We start from the raw sequence: 17,232 nt of genomic DNA on the forward strand, positions 1-17,232 counted from the left end.
CCAGCAGTCTGGTGCCACTCCACAGTGTGTTACTACAGGTGTCTTCCAGCAGTCTGGTGCCACTCCACAGAGTGTTACAAGTGTATTTATTTTATATTGAGAGCCATTTCTGAAATCTAAATTTGGATATGAGAAGGGAAAAAATAATTTTATTTGTACAGTCACCAGTACCAATTTCTGACACAAGAAAGCGTGCAGACATCTGATACGACTATTTCTAGGGCCAGTAGGACGTGCCAGATATTTTTGCACGCTCCGCTGTAGCAGATATAAATATGCAGTTGTAAATTTTTAGGGTTCCGTACCTCAAAAGGAAAAAAAACGGAACCCTTATAGGATCACTTTTTGTCCGTCTGTCTGTCTGTCATGACCCTTTTTCTCAGGAACCCGTGGAGGTATCACGCTGAAATTCATATCAAATACTCAGGTCTACTGTCCCTTGGAGCTGTGAAAAAATCAAAGTTCTAAGCCAACGCAATCAAAAGATACAGCCGTTTCGTTTATGCTGCAAATTTTCGACACTCGCAAGGGAATCAAAACCTACAGGGTACTGCCCGTGAACTCAGAATCTTGAAATTTGGTACGAAGCAACGTCTTATAGCACAGATAAAGGAAAAATTGCGAAAAGCGTAAATTTTTAGTTACATCATATAATAAAAATATTTTTAATAATTTGTACGGAAGGAACCCTCGGTGCGCGAGTCTGACTCGGGCTTGGCCGGTTTTTTATCTGTGAGACCATTCCATTTCCCAATCCATTTTTTTTATATATGTATTTTCGTCATTTTCACCAGCCACGATTCGCTAGTCCTATGTGTACTGCATTGGATTAGTTTTAAAACAGGCTCGCGACGTCGAAGTTCCCAAGACGATCCCATAGAGCTTATGGGAACGGAAGCAATACCATGCCCTCGGTACCGCTCTGCTTTCAGAGCATGACATGAGTGCGTGTGAGCTAACTTTGGGGGCGGCAGACGTGAGCTTGCCTTCGGAATCCAAAAGCTTAATGGTTACTTGACCTGAAATGTAAATTTCAGAATTATTATTATTTTTTTATTTTTTATTTATGACGGTGGAAGCAGTCTACACTTCCACTGAACGTAGATAATAGCTAGTGTTTAGTTTTGTAACTAAGGGACCCCATACATCCCTGTATTATTATTTTTTTGTATTTTTTTAATTTAACTGTACACTGTAGTTTTTAAGTATTTTATTTGTAATTATTTTATTTTGAAAAAAGTGACTTTCTGCCAAGTTTCTTACGGCGCATTCTTTTTGGCAATGATGGTCTTTCCGAAAGCGAAAGCTTTTAAAAAATTACGTGTAAAAGTGCCCATTGCGGCCTATTTACTGAATAAATGATTTGAATTTGAATTGAAAAATGTTCTTTAATGATTCCAGCACGGCGCGGATCCGACGCGACGCAACCGCGACGGTTTGACGCCGCTGCAGCTGGTACGCAGCGGCGACTCCGACACGGCCGACGCGCTCCGCGGCGACGCGGCTTTACTTGACGCCGCCAAGCGGGGCGAGCTCGCGCGCGCCAGGTACTGCCCTCATCACAAATACTAGTAGAAAGGGAAACAATAATGTACAACTCGGAATGTACGCGCAATAATGTACGACATGATAATCCGAAGCGTTATTGCTTCCGATTGTCGTGCCGTACATTATCATGGTCGCGCGTTATCAGGGCGTACAAAATATTGCTACGTTAGTACTATTATATCATCATCATCATCCCAGCCTATATACGTCCCACTGCTGGGCACAGGCCTCCTTTCAGAATGAGAGGGCTTGGGCCATAGTTCCCACGCGGGCCCAGTGCGGATTGGGAACTTCACACGCACCACTGAATTGCTTCGCAGGTTTGTGCAGGTTTCCTCACGATGTTTTCCTTCACCGCAAAGCCCGTGGTAAATTTCAAATGTAATTCCGCACATGAATTTCGAAAAACTCAGAGGTGCGAGCCAGGGTTTGAACCCACGACCCTCTGTTTGAGAGGCGATAGGTCAAACCACTAGGCCACCACGGCATTCACGGTACTATTATATATTCTGTGATATTGCGCGCGCTGTAATGTACGTAGTGATAATATACGACGTGGTAATCTGAATCCAATAATCTGAATTAAATCGTTCCATAAATTCAGATCTCCAATATGTACAGCGAAGGCAGGGTTAACAATTTGTGTTTTATAAATGTTGCTCTACACGAGTCTCTTGGTCCCATGCCATATATCATTTACCTAGCCTCGCACAGCACCGCTCTGGTGGAAACAGCTGACCGGAGCGAGGCGAGGTAAATGGAGCGTTTCCATTGGTTCATGAAGAACACATTCTCTCTCAGTCTCTGGTGGAGGAAGCCTTATCACTTACAATTTTTATATTGTTATGATCATGCGCAGATGCTGTATGAAACTTTTATATCGTTTTCAGAAAACTAATAACGCCACAGAATGTGAACTGCCGAGATGCTCACGGAAGAAATTCCACTCCCCTACACCTTGCCGGTAAGTATTTCATTAGAATACCGGGTGTGGCCTGTAATATGAGCAAATAAATAGACATAGAACATACCATGCCCTCGGTACCGCTCTGCTTTCAGAGCATGACATGAGTGCGTGTGAGCTAACTTTGGGGGCGGCAGGCGTGAACTTGCCTTCGGAATCCAAAAGCTATGGTTACTTGACCTGAAATGTATATTTCAGAACTAAATTATTGTTATTATTATTTTAAAATTTATGACGGTGGAAGCATTCTACACTTCCACTGAACGTAGATATAGTTAGTGTTTAGTATTTTAACTAAGGGACCCCATACATCCCTGTATTTCCTTTAGTATTATTTTTTGTATTTTTTTTTCTTTAATTGTATAATATAGTTTTTAAGTATTTTATTTGTAATTATATTTTTATGAAAAAATGACTCTGCAAGTTTCTTGCGGCGCATTCTTCTTGGCAATGATGGTCTTCCGAAAGCGCTGGTAGTTTAAAAAAATGACGTGTAAAAGTGCCCATTGCGGCCTATTTACTGAATAAATCATTTGAATTTTGAATTTGAATTTTGACTTGTCAAACTGAACAACATTAGTTCAGCGACTTTTAAAAATACTTGGTTTTTTAATTTTTATTACACTAAAGATTATTCTAAGAAGCAATGTAAAGCAAAATGCTTGATGTTTGTAGCGTGACAGGCGACGACAGTTGTGTTCTAGTGTGACGTACATTGATAGCAGTATCTAATTTGTATGAAGAAAAAAACAAAAGACTCCATTATTTTTAAAAGTCGCTGAACTAATGTTGTTCAGTTTGACGAGTATGATCTATGTTTTAATTATTTGCTCCTGTTACAGGCCACACCCGGTATAATATTTATTACCTTCTGAAACAATACGTTATAAGGGTGAATCAACTTTTTATTTAGTGTAGCTCGTTGCCATGGTAACGTCTGACTTACTTAATACAAGTATGATAATGGTGTACAAGTCCACAAAAAGTTAAGAGTTTTTCGACAGGTGAAATGTCGCTAGATGGCGTTAGTGTCGTGAGGTATGTTTCACGTTTCAGTCTTGCTTGCGATTGGCTCTTACACATATTTATCCTGTAGTAAAAACTCTCGTTTCTTCATGGCTCATCTGCTAAACATAATAGTATACATTGTTAATATTTTATAATAAATAATGTGTATCATATATCATATATATATCAGTCTCTTGAGTTACGGGACAGGATAACTTTCCGTAAATGTTGATTGACCCATAAACACGTCAGGTAAGTATAAGAAATTCACAAAATGATCAACTGTATACAAAAAATAAATGATATACAATCGTAGTCAAATTACAATAAAATGACAGGTAACAGACCAATGACTCGCCTTAAGTAGTCTGTACTCATAGGCAGTGGTGTTCATTTCCCATCAGATGAACCGCTTGCTCGTTTGAATCCCTCTGACATTAAAAAATAAGCCAAAAATAAAATTTACTCTGTCAAATTAGAATCCAATTTTAAAATAATTAAAGTAAAAAAACACGAACAAAGTTAAAATTACAATTTCCATGTCAAATTTAGAAAATTGTAACAATCAATCGAATATATAATCATGTGAGTGACCAACCGAAAGGAACGAAAATTTTTACTGCGATTTTTTGTACGTAAAGAAACGAGAGCCACGGCGTACGGAAGGAGATAGGTATAGGACCTATTCTCTAGGTAATTCTCAGTTAGTTTACCTTTTTAGTTTTTATGTTGCTAAGCGACTATATAATAAAATAATTAAGAGTCGCTTTGTAAAAATTACGGGTATAATGCATAAGTTGGTTCTTATGATTATAGTTTCACAATTTATGCTTTCAACAACGATGAGTTCCTATATCTATAATTTGAGAAAAATCTCGATAGCGCCATGTAGAAATGTATAGGCCACAGTATAGTGACACCTAGCGGCGGATTTTGTAACCAAATAACAAATATCATCGTAGATCGGTGAATTTTAAAAAGAGTAGTCTAGCTAGAGCGGGAGGCCTAGCAAGCGGATCATCAGATGGGAAATGATCATGTGTATGTGTGAACTGAAATTAAATATTTCATAAAGAGAAATTATCGATTCTGAAGTATATTTCGATCCAATTTATGAATAGTGTAAACAAAGACGCCATTTATCCGACCACAGACATTTAGTGATGTGAAACCTAGAACCTATTGCAAAATAATTTATCTGTTCAGTAAATCGATTAATTTATTAATTGAATAGATCAAAGTATTTTTGTCTATTTTATTATTTACAATACTTGATTTCATTCCAAAGACTGTTTTTTTTTTTCAATTATAAAAGCAGTAACTATTTTTTATTTTAAGGAAAGTAAATAAAAATCGCTTATTCATCCGCGCATTAATCGATTTTAAAAATGTCAAATTTTCCACCTTCTCTACGCTAGTCTATGCTACTACAGATTATACTCGTGTTTCAATCAAGAAATAACGTCAGATTTAGACGAAGATTTTTCAAATGAAAAATAAATATTGAAATTAAGTTAATTTTGGTGAAAAAAGTGAATAGACATCTAGTTAAAAGAAACGAATTATAGATAAGATAAATGTGTTATTGATTCGATCCAGTGAGTGTATACCTTAACCTATATTCTCAGTCGCCTCTTACGACATCTACGGAAGAAATGCAGAGGTTTAATTCTAACCCGACACCACACGAACCATACAAGATAATAGATAAAATACAACACAGATTATAAAAAAAGAGTAAAAATTATATAATTTAGGGCAGTCGGCAATTGCGGTTACGTTACAGTTGGAATGCAGTCTGTCTGTACTGACCCTTACCCAATTTTCGGCGCCCTGTGCAAGCTAGGCACTTTTGGTATACATTATTAAGGCTATCATTTTCCATTAAAATTTTTAATCTGTAATCTGTAAAATTGTTATTACTTGAAACAAATGAGAATAATTAGAACGCAGGTTTTTTTTTTAATTTAGATTACGAGAGGTAAAAAATATCCTATAGGTAGCGCATAATTCCGTCGTTTTTCCATAGTATGTCATCGGGAAAGTTCGTATCGAAAGTTCGCAAAGCTCGGCGCAGAGGGCGACACTAGCACAAACCTCCATGACAACTTCAGTTCTCTTTATATTTTGTCGCCATGACAGATCATGATTATGACCAAAAAGTGTTAGTGGCTATAGAAATCATGATATATTTCTTCTTCTTCAGCGCGTTTTCGCCCACCGTTGGGCATACGCCTCTCCTTCCAACCTTTCTCCATCCAGATCGACTATCTGTCTCTCTCTTCCATATTTATTAGTAACGAAATGACATGATATTCACATCGATAGTGTAATGATAGAGCTACATTTCCAAAAAAGTAATTGAAATAATATGATATGGCATTTAAGATACTCAAAAAACTAGTGCTGCACTCTGACGGCAGAAAATTGCAGTAATAAGTATTCCCTATTAGCTTCGTGTACAGCCGTTTTGACATTTGACACTAATAATAAAGTTCCATAGAAATGGATATGAAAACGTCACTCATTTGATTGACACTTCGAATGCCGCCGTATTCCGATCGAAATCAGACTTCTCTACAGGTACACTATATCTGTATAGGGTTTTTTTATTTTCAGTTAAATTAATTGAACCATTTGCTGAAATATTTCCGATTAATTTGAAAACAATTTTTCTACTATATACATGTACCCACTAAAAGTTGCCAACACTCCCGCTAGATGTCGCTGTCACGTCCCCTTCGCAATCCTACATCGCGCTGTTAAGATTTTTCCTACGATAATGACCTTGTTCATTGTACGATTGTTCAGTTACTCTGGTTTCCCTTCAAAACGAATAAATCTTTCGCCTTTTACTAAAGATTTCCGTGGAGGGGAACACTCAAATGAGTCTTACTCAATTTTTTGACGCCCTGCGCAAGCGGGGTATATAATCGTTGAAATTAAACTAGTGTGTAGCTAACTATCTCGTTGAATCGCCATCGCAATTTAACGAGGTAATACTGCCAAAGGTACCATGCCATGGCCATGGGGGCCTTTTTAGGGTTCCGGAGCCAAAATGGCAAAAATGTAACCCTTATAGTTACGTCATGTCTGTCTGTCTGTCGGTCTGTCCGTCCGTCCGCGGCTTTGCTCAGGAACTATCAATGCTAGAAAGCACGGATATATATGTAAACTATGCAGACAAAATGGTAAAATAAAAAACTAAAAAAAAATTTTTTTTTATGATACCTCGAACGTAAAGTGGGGGTGATTTTTTTTTTCATCCAACCCCATAGTGCGGGGTATCGTTGGATAGGTTTTTTAAAGGCATTAGGGGTTTGCTAAGATGATTTTTCGGATTAGCGATTCGTTTGCGAAATATTCAACTTTAAAGTGCAAATTTTCCCTCTAAAATCTAAACCGGTGGGTGGAAAAATTTGAAAAAAATCAGGATGTTAGTAAGTATATCAAACTTTCAAGGAAATCTATAACGGCTAAGTTTGCTTGAGAATTATTAGTAGTTTATGAGTAAATAGCAGCCTAAGGTATAAAATATACCTAAACTTGGAAGATTCCGTAAATACGAAATCCTTAGAAAAATATTACTTAATTTTTTTGTAATGGCTACGGAACCCTATTTCGGGCGTGTCCGACACGCTCTTGGCCGGTTTTTTAGATTTAATTTAGTAGGTACTAAGTTTTTAAGTTAGGTAGTTAGTTTATAGTTAAGTATTTGTGTTAATTATTAACGAAATTTACTGTTATATTACTGACTTATTTAAATTAACTGTAACTTTTATTTGTGTGGTCCGGTGTGCGATTTCTTTTTTTTTCTATTTGTATGAGAAACCCTTTCTCTTTCTATTTCCCTTTTTGCTTAATGCACAATTATTTCATATCTAATCTTTTTGAAGTAATGTGACGTAATTTCGTATAATTAGTGTTGTTTATGCGTTCTCGTACGTCTCATATCTCGTTCGTCACTGGCCAACGGTTTTTGAACGCACTTTAGGGGACTTGTATGTGTGTAGATAAAAAAGTAAAGGGTGCATTTAAGTAAAAATTCTCTTTTACATAATATTATTGTTTCACTAATTTATTGAATCAGGCGTTACTTTGCGGAGGTCCATATCATCGCGACCTTATGATAGCCTAAGTTTATACAAGAAATCCGTGGTCATGCAGTTCCTCCATCTCTACACTGTAAGAACACACAAATCAAACAAACCCATCTATCACCACACTACGCGTTTCGAACTCAACCAGAGCTCTTCAGAGCAGCACCACCGTTCACCAAGGTAACATCTGGTATTTTTGCTTTCAGCCGGCTACAACAACTTGGAAGTAGCAGAGGCTCTACTAGAAGCGGGCGCGGCTGTCTCCGCACGGGATAAGGGCGGTCTGGTCCCGCTGCACAATGCGGCGTCGTACGGTCACCTGGAGCTGGCGGCGCTGCTGCTGCGCGCGGGGACGCCGCCCAACGCCGCCGACCGCTGGGGCTTCACGCCGCTGCACGAGGCCGCGCATAAGGCGCGCACGCAGCTCTGTGCGCTGCTGGTGGGTACCAGGCGAGCAGAAGTTTCAGAGGCTCTAATAGATCCCGCCGTAGGCGAGGATGAGTACCAGGCGAGCAGAAGTAGCAGGGGCTTTGCTAGAACCCTACCGCAGGTGTGGACGCAGCTGTGCGCTGCTGGTGAGTTCAGCCTGGCAGCAATAGCAGAGGTTCTACTAGATCCCTACTGTAGACGAGGATAAGTACCAGGCGAGCAGAAGTAGCAGAGGCTTTGCTATACCCCTACCGCAGGTGTGGACGCAGCTGTGCACTGCTGGTGAGTTCAGCCTGGCAGCAATAGCAAGGCTCTACTAGATCCCTACTGTAGACGAGGATAAGTACCAGGCGAGCAGAAGTAGCAGAGGCTTTGCTAGACCCCTACTGCAGGTGTGGACGCAGCTGTGCGCTGCTTGTGAGTACCAGGCTGGCAGCAATAGCAGAGGTTCTACTAGATCCCGCCGTAGGCGAGGATGAGTACCAGGCGAGCAGAAGTAGCAGAGGCTTTGCTAGACCCCTACCGCAGGTGTGGACGCAGCTGTGCGCTGCTGGTGAGTTAAGCCTGGCAGCAATAGGAGAGGCTTCTACTAGATCCCTACTGTAGACGAGGATAAGTACCAGGCGAGCAGAAGTAGCAGAAACTAGACTACCACCGTATGTGGACGCAGCTTGTTGGTGAGTAGGTACCATTCTAGCAGAAGTACGACTAACAGAGACTCTTTAAGATACCCGCTATAAGCGAGAAGAGTACCAGGCGAGTAGAAGTAGCAGAGGCACTACTAGAAGCAGCTGCACGGGATAAGGGCGGTCTGGTCCCGCTGCACAATACGGAGCTGACGAAACTGACATGAGCTTCTATGGGTGTGTAGATGAAAAACAGGGTCGGTATTTCCATGTCGGTAGTGTCCGAGCCGGTAAAGAGTGTCACCTGTCAAAACGATCGAGTCAAAGAAAGACACACAAATTCTTTTTTAATGTTTCTTATTCTGGATTATGGAACAACCCGTAACCGACCGGACTGTCGTAATGTGGCGGTAAAGAAAACTCTTTCATTTATTAAAATTAATTGATGCTACTTAAAAATCTGATATTTTTTTCTGTTAATTAGAAAGGTTATTCCTATTGATATAAAAGGTTTCAAGCGTTCCTAAAATTTTCCTCCATTCCCCATTAGCATTAGTTTTTCTTCCAGCTGGCCCACGGCGCTGATCCATACCTAAAGAACCAGGAGGGCCAGACCGCGCTCGACTTAGCCGGGGCCGAGGACGTCCGCTCCCTACTCCAGGATGCGATGACGTCGGCAACGCGCGCGCCGCCGCCCGCCGTCGCGGCTGCGCCGCTCCCGCCGCCGCAACTCCCCGTGCTGCTGCCTAGCGGGGACACTGTGCCGTTACCTCTGCCGGTAATACTCTCTGCACTTACCAGCCTCTCCACTTAATAACCTCTTTACTTACCAGCCTCTCCACTTCATAGGCTCTCCACTTACCAGCCTCTCCACTTAATAACCTCTTTACTTACCAGCCTCTCCACTTCATAGGCTCTCCACTTACCAGCCTCTCCACTTACCAGCCTCTCCACTTAATAACCTCTTTACTTACCAGCCTAGAGCTTCATAGCCTCTCCACTTACCAGCCTCTCCACTTAATAAACTCTTTACTTACCAGCCTAGAGCTTCATAGCCTCCACTTACCAGCCTCTCCACTTAATAACCTCTTTACTTACCAGCCTAGAGCTTCATAGCCTCTCCACTTACCAGCCTCTCCACTTAATAACCTCTTTACTTACCAGCCTAGAGCTTCATAGCCTCTCCACTTACCAGCCTCTCCACTTAATAAACTCTTTACTTACCAGCCTAGAGCTTCATAGCCTCTCCACTTACCAGCCTCTCCACTTAATAAACTCTTTACTTACCAGCCTAGAGCTTCATAGCCTCCACTTACCAGCCTCTCCACTTAATAACCTCTTTACTTACCAGCCTAGAGCTTCATAGCCTCTCCACTTGCCAGCCTCTTCGCTCACCAGTCTCCTCCACTTATCAGTCTCCACCTACCAGCTTCTCTACTTATCAGTCGCTTCGCTTACCAGCTTCTCCACTCTCGAGTCTCTCCACTTGTCTTTCCACTTAATAGCCTCTCCTCTTACCAGCCGCTGCTTACTAAAGTTTCCACCCAGACTCCCCATTTACCAATCTTTCCATTTATTGGCCTCTCCCAGCTTCCCCATTTACTGGCCTCTCCACTTTCTAAGGGGCTGTTTCACCATCCATTGATTATTGTTAACTGACGGTTAAATGTGATGCCGTCTCTATTTGTTTTGTTCGAATAGACGGAGACGGCATCACATTTAACCGTCAGTTAACACTAATCAATGGATGGTAAAACAGCCCCTAAGTTTTCTGTTGACTCTTTATTTACGACCCTCAATCAATAAGTCCAAGACGCGATCCTAAATCCTGAAAACCAGATTAATAAGCAATCTATAGGAAAATCATGATTTCACAGCTTATAAAAAGTATACATTTTGGGGGTTTCATCATTAGTATTTGCACCTGGGGCGCTTCCCCCCCCCCTGGATCAGGCCTTGTAGGTCTTATGAAATCTGGTACCAGACGTCAACCCCCCCTTTGCAGGTGGTGCCGAGTACCTACTGGGCGGAGGGCTCCCGCGGCAGCCTAGAGGACGCCGCCGGGCGCCCCGCCTCGGCACTCTCCACTTCCGACTCGTTGCAGACTTTCCTCACCAGGTACGGTTAAGGACTATAATTCATGAGCTAAAATGGAACCATTTCACGGTAAGCGTCATAGTGACATCGCATTAATTAAAGTTGACTGTACTAATCTTGCTCTCTGCTGATGCCACCTCATGAAAACGAAGGCGAGTATGTTTCTTACACTATCACGCCGAATGATTGTATTGTATAAAACTCTTTATTGTACACATCAGCCAAATATGAGGTCTACCACCTTAAAGTTGATAATCGTTTGCATGTCATAAAACAATAATGCCAATAGACGTGTCTGTCAACTTGGAAGTTCTACTTTAGCGACATATTCATTTGATAGGACTTTGTTTAAAAATTGATAGACCACTTATTTGGCTGATGGTACATTCGAGTTCAGTTGTGAGCAAAAATTTTATTAAAAATATCTGAACACGTTTCTACGCCGTTGACAATAGTGTCGTGTTCAGATATTTTTAATCAAATTTTTGCTCACAAGTTTATGAACTCGACTGTACATAAAAACACATGAAAATATCAGTAAACAAGAGAAAGAGATGTGCAAAGGCGAACTTATCCCTATTGATTGTTGGGTATGAAGATAGTTTAAAGCTAAGTTTAGACTACGACCCACGCGTTACACACGTACTCACATACTTTCGAATTTATAATATTAGTAGGATAAAAAATAGTCAAATACAGTGTTGGTTGATAATATCTCAATACAAAGCACTTGGTGATTTGGAAGTAACTACTAGCGCCATCTAGTGTTGAATAGTGAAACTATGCTCAGTTCTGTCAAGTATTGTGATTTGGCAGTAACTCCTAGCGCCATCTAGTGTTGAATAGTGGGACTATGTACAGTTCTGTCAAGAACAAGGTGATTTGGCAGTAACTCCTAGCGCCATCTAGTGTTGAATAGCGGAACTATGTACAGTTCCGTCCAGAGCTGCATTAGTTTCTAATGTAGATTTTTGTAATAAAAAGTAAAAGAACCCGATCAAAGGGTCTACGCTAGCTGTCGCGGGTGCAGATACATACAATCCCATGCACGCGACGCGCGCAGTTAGCGCTGCTCGTACTGTTGTTCAACAGGCGGCCACCCGCTCCGTGCAAACGGCAGCTAGCGTAGGGCCTAAAGAGAACAGACCGGAGGGAACTGCACCGCCAAGAGTCTTTTCTCAAAAATGTCCGTAAAAGTTGACATTATTCTTTACATATTAGAAGGTGAAGTGCATAGTTTATGGTCAGCGAAAAATTAAAAAGTTAAAAATATTGCAGGCGCTCTAGCTCGACAAGCGCGCGCCTGCAAACAGTCACATTTTTTTTTAAAGTTAAAAAGGCCATGGAAATGTTGGCACAAGTCGTATACAGCCAAGTCTAATGGCCGGTATCAGATATTTGGTTGGAACTCCGGACTTTTTCTATTGGGTCTGAAATAGCTTGTGGTGTTTTCGGTGGAAAAATACACCTGCAGTTTATTTTTAATGAAAAAAGGCTGGAAAGCATAAGAAAAATATTGGAATAAAATTAAATTTTACAATATATTTTGAGAAAAAGTTTATTCTATTTCAGAATTATTCACCATTTTTGAGAAAAGCTTTATATTAGTCTCGGCTGGAATAGCAATTGCTGGCTTCGTATTAGTTAAACGGACTCGCTCAGCCAGCAATTGCCTACTTCCAGGCCACGACAATAATCTACTATTTCTCGAACATGACATGAAATATTGATGTTGTGTTACAAATAATAAGCCGAGAAGTATCGCGCTGCAGGCGCTGCGGCTCAGCTGCGTGCGCGCGGTCAGCCTACCGGCCGGCAAAGAGATTTCATACAACCTTGCAGGCCGCTGGCCGGCAATGCGACCGTCTTTTGTTTGAACGCGCGCTCTGCGACACGCACGCAGCCGCCCGCCGCCAGCAGCCACACAACAGGGCGACCAGACTAGCGTCCCGCCAGCTTCATTTCTTGTTTTTATTTTTATTTTTTATTTCATGTAATGTTTGAGAAAAGCACTATACAAGCCTCGGCCGGAGACTGGGGTTGCCGGCCTCGCATCCCTATCTATATCTGCTTGGCCGGCAACCCCCTACTTCCCGGCCTCTACATAATGTACTATTATTGTTAAATGTATTGATGTTTCCAGTATCGGCTTGGAGCAGCTGGCGCCAGTGTTGGAGCGCGAACAGATAACAGTGGACATACTGTCGGAGATGAGTCACGAGGACCTGCGCGCGGTCGGGGTCGCCGCCTACGGACACCGGCACCGGCTGATGAGGGCCGCTAGGGAGCAGCAGGCCACCAAGGGTGAGCGCTGGGGTACATGTGCAAGTTAAGGAAAGTTTCCACAAAGTTGGAAAAATTTACGGAAATTTTCACAAGATTATATAGGAAATTGGAAAGAAAGAAAGAAATAAAATGCCCAAACCGTCAAGTGCCGCAAATATGCCTTTCTTAAGGACAACTACTTTTTGCGGCACTTGCGGCCGAAATCTTTGGGCCTTGGTCGTCCGACACAAAATAAAATATGAAAGAAGTGTCGGACAAACTAATCGGCGTATCTGGCGACCAAAGAGCAGGCTTTTTCTTCGCCCAAAGACTGAACCTTGCAGTGCAACGAGGCAACGCCGCTAGCGTCTTAGGTACAATGCCCCGCGCTGCGCTGCCTTTGGAAGAGGAAGCCCGTTTTTAGTTAATTTTATGTGTTTTTATTTTTATGTAAAAAAAAGCCGTGGTGGCCTAGTGGTTTGACCTATCGCCTCTCAAACAGAGGGTCGTGGGTTCAAACCCCGGCTCGCACCTCTGAGTTTTTCCAAATTCATGTGCGGAATTACATTTGAAATTTACCACGAGCTTTGCGGTGAAGGAAAACGTGAGGAAACCTGCACAAACCTGCGAAGCATTCCCAATCCGCACTGGGCCCGCGTGGGAACTATAGCCCAAGCCCTCATGTTCTGAGAGGAGGCCTGTGCCCAGCAGTGGGACGTATATAGGCTGGGATGATGATGTAAAAATTCATTGTTTAAATAAATTTAATATAAGTTAAAAAAAAGAAAGAAAAACATTTATTCATGACATTATTACACATAATACTATGTATAGAATTAAACTAAAACGTCACGAAATGGTCCCAAATCAGCATAATGCCGGCCGTGCGAGCGGCGCTGGTCTTCCTTCGGGACCGTGGACTGCATACATTTAAAAAAAAAAAAAAACAGTGAAACTAAAACACTTAAAAATAACTGCCAACAAAAACAAACATTGCATTGCTCATGTATAGTTTAAGACGCAGAGACAAAGCGTTTCGATCTCTATACAAAATTGTGAGACGTTTCAAAAAATTTCCTATATGAAAAATTCGGCAATACTTTATTTTCTAAAAATATTCGTGGAATAATTTGTTTGCGACAAAATCATTCGTCATTTGTAAAGAGGATATCAGCCATAGGACGTCCACTGTTGGACATAGACGTCCAGTTGCCTTGGTTGGAAGAGACCTGCATCCACCGTGAACCTGCGGCTTTAACCTGAAAAATACTTAAGGTTTATTGGAGCCATATTCGCCAAATAATTTGTGATACTTATGTAGATCATTTTCAAAAAAAAAAAAATTTTTTTTTTCAGCCGAATGGTACGGCGGCACGACGCTCGTCGACGTAACGCCGACGAGCGACGACTGCGGAGAGAGCGAGTACGCTATAGTCGAGAGGGAGATGCAGGCGTCGGTGCGCGAGCACCGGGATCAGGCCGGCGGGAACTACTCGCACTATAACGTTGTTAGGGTGAGTGGCATTTGGAAAGGGTATTTTTGGCGAGTATTTTTTTGGGAACGAGTATTTTCGGCGAGTATTTTGAGAATGGTGATGAAGGTTACTATTATTTCCCAATGTCGGATTTTTTTTCTGTAATTTTTATTTCAAGTTCTACTAATAACCTCCTACTGCCCAGTGTCCTATATATGGGATTTATTGTAATGTGACATTGAAGTCTCTCATAAGTAACATGAAGTTTCATGTTCATAAAACAAAAAATTGACTTGGGTCGGAAAACAGAAATAGAAACAGTATTTCAAAGTTTGTCAATTTTATTTTGTTTCTTTTCTTTTGTACAATTAAGAGTTTACATACATACATACAACAGAAAAACATCAATTTAATTGTAATTATAATTTTGTATATGAATTGAATGAGTCTACCAAACTCAAGTCTGGTGAAATAATCATAAAAATTTAGGCAAGCCGATGGGAATCGAGTTATATGGAGTCTGCGCCTGTATACAGGCTCTAAACAGTTAATTCTCTTTGTACAGATTCAAAAAATAGTGAACGGCCGCCTGTGGGAGCGCTACCAGCACCGGCGGCGCGAGGTGGCGGCGGAGGCGGGCAGCGCCAACGAGCGCCTGCTGTTCCACGGCTCGCCCTTCATCAACGCCATCGTGCAGAAGGGCTTCGACGAGCGACACGCCTACATCGGTGAGTCACTGACCACCGGGACAAGGGAGACAGGACGGGACCATTTTGTTGTTGCGACCTTGTTAGAATTAATGATGACGAATTTATCGACATACAGAATAAAATTTATGTTTTTCACTTTTTTTTTTAACTTTCGCGCTTTAAACACAATTATGGATATAAACAGGACTTAGCACCTAACCTTTTATATGTTTCATCGATAGCAGTCGCAACGTGACTCAACACGATGGATGTAACTCGATTAAACAGTCAACAAAATAACGGAAACGAACTCGGATCAGTTATCATTAAAAACAAAAAATAATACGGGGTGCAATAAGAGTTTTTTTCTACGAACAGTAATATAATAACAGCATACATAACAAGATTCTGCTAAAACGATACTGCGACCACTTACTTTTTTTTCTTAATTCGTACGTTCGGACAGGCTAAGGTGCAGCCAGTTACATATTTTATATGGTTTTTATACAGAATAAAAACTTTCCGAACATAATCCATAGCCTGCCAACGCTGCCAACATAAGTAACGTAATTCTTGTATATAATCTAAATTGAATTCGATGAGATTTCGTATGTTTGGGTTTTCGGAGATGCCGAATCGATCTAGCTTGGTCTTATCTCTGGGAAAACGCTTATTAACGAGTTTTAGCCCGAGCAAAGCTCGGTAGCCCAGGTACTTGCACTGATTGTGATGTTCAATAAACAATATTTTGTATTATCTTTGTGCGTAACCCGATAACCTCCTTCCAGGCGGCATGTTCGGCGCGGGAATATACTTCGCGGAGCACTCCTCCAAAAGCAACCAGTACGTGTACGGCTTCGGCGGCGGCTCCGGCTGCCCCGCTCACAAAGACCGCAGCTGCTATCTCTGTCACAGGTACTTTACCTAGTATTCGCGGAACAGGTATTTAATACTTGTGATCGATTGACTTGAAATTTGTTACATATGCAAGACTAATTGTTGCCGGGGATAAAAACTATTCTAAGCCCTTTCCAGGGTTTCAAACTATCTTAACACCAATTAATTCTTCTTCTTTGCTCCATCCCACTTTAAGTGGGGTCGGCTAATCTTGAGGCGCCAAGACGTTCTGTCTTAGGTTGTCGGGTAGAGTAAATTGTTACACCAATTAATTGAAATCTATTATATACAGATAACAGACAGAGATACATACTTTCGCATTCATTATGTTACGATACGATTAATATCATCGACCAGTGCCCTATTTCACGAAGCTACAAGTTACATTTGAAAAGAAATAATAAAATTTGTAACTTGTAGCATCGTGAAATAGGGCACTGATAGCCCAGTGGTTAGAGAACCTAACTACGAAGCTTGAGGTCCCGGGTTCGTTCCCCGGTCGGGGCAGATATTTGTATGAAACATGTGAATGTTTGTTCTCGAATCCTGGGTGTTCAATATTTATGTATTTATATTATGTTTATGTGTATCCGTTGCCTAGTACCAGTAACACGAGCTTTGCTTACTTTGGGTCTAGGTCAATTGGTGTCAAGTGCCCTGTAATTATTTATTTATTAGTGAGTGTTAAACCCTTTTCCAGACAACTCCTCCTCTGCCGAGTGACGCTAGGGCGCGCGTTCCAGCTGTTAGCAGCGCTAAAGATGGCGCACGCGCCGCCCGGCCACCACGCGGTCTCGGGCCGGCCGAGCCAGGGCGGGCTCTGCTTCCCCGAGCACGTCGTGTATCGCGGCGAACAGGTAAATGTCACTTTGGAACTGGTCATTTCGGCGAGTATTTTTGGAACGGGTATTTTCGGCGAGTATTTTGGGATAAGTGTTATAAGTTGGTCATGGACGATTGTGTAACTGAAACGTATAGTTATTACAAAAAATAAAGAAAATACATTTATTCACAACACAAGACACAACAATAGTATTAGGTACAGATAGACAACACGAAGGAAACAGGAAACAAATGTTTGTTTGTGGGATGTTTTTTCCTAACTAGGTTAGCTGGAAGAGATCCCTTTTTAGG

General features: G+C 41.5%; 1 protein-coding gene and 1 non-coding gene across 2 annotated transcripts in view; both read left to right on the plus strand.

The window, feature by feature from the left end:
* Tnks (tankyrase) overlaps positions 1 to 17,232 on the plus strand; it is a 38,018-nt gene that overhangs the window by 18,057 nt on the left and 2,729 nt on the right. The window contains exons 14-23 of the mRNA XM_074108027.1: positions 1,402 to 1,547; positions 2,439 to 2,512; positions 7,827 to 8,059; positions 9,244 to 9,453; positions 10,681 to 10,793; positions 12,916 to 13,076; positions 14,394 to 14,551; positions 15,078 to 15,240; positions 15,990 to 16,116; positions 16,799 to 16,955. Of these exons, the coding sequence (XP_073964128.1) occupies positions 1,402 to 1,547; positions 2,439 to 2,512; positions 7,827 to 8,059; positions 9,244 to 9,453; positions 10,681 to 10,793; positions 12,916 to 13,076; positions 14,394 to 14,551; positions 15,078 to 15,240; positions 15,990 to 16,116; positions 16,799 to 16,955 (1,542 nt within the window). The remainder of the gene's footprint in view (positions 1 to 1,401; positions 1,548 to 2,438; positions 2,513 to 7,826; positions 8,060 to 9,243; positions 9,454 to 10,680; positions 10,794 to 12,915; positions 13,077 to 14,393; positions 14,552 to 15,077; positions 15,241 to 15,989; positions 16,117 to 16,798; positions 16,956 to 17,232) is intronic.
* Positions 6,332 to 6,447, plus strand: LOC141443167 (U5 spliceosomal RNA). The gene has a single exon (XR_012453004.1). It is a non-coding gene; the product is annotated as a U5 spliceosomal RNA (small nuclear RNA).

Source organism: Choristoneura fumiferana, chromosome 26, assembly GCF_025370935.1.
Source record: "Choristoneura fumiferana chromosome 26, NRCan_CFum_1, whole genome shotgun sequence".
NCBI classification, from domain to species: domain Eukaryota; kingdom Metazoa; phylum Arthropoda; class Insecta; order Lepidoptera; family Tortricidae; genus Choristoneura; species Choristoneura fumiferana.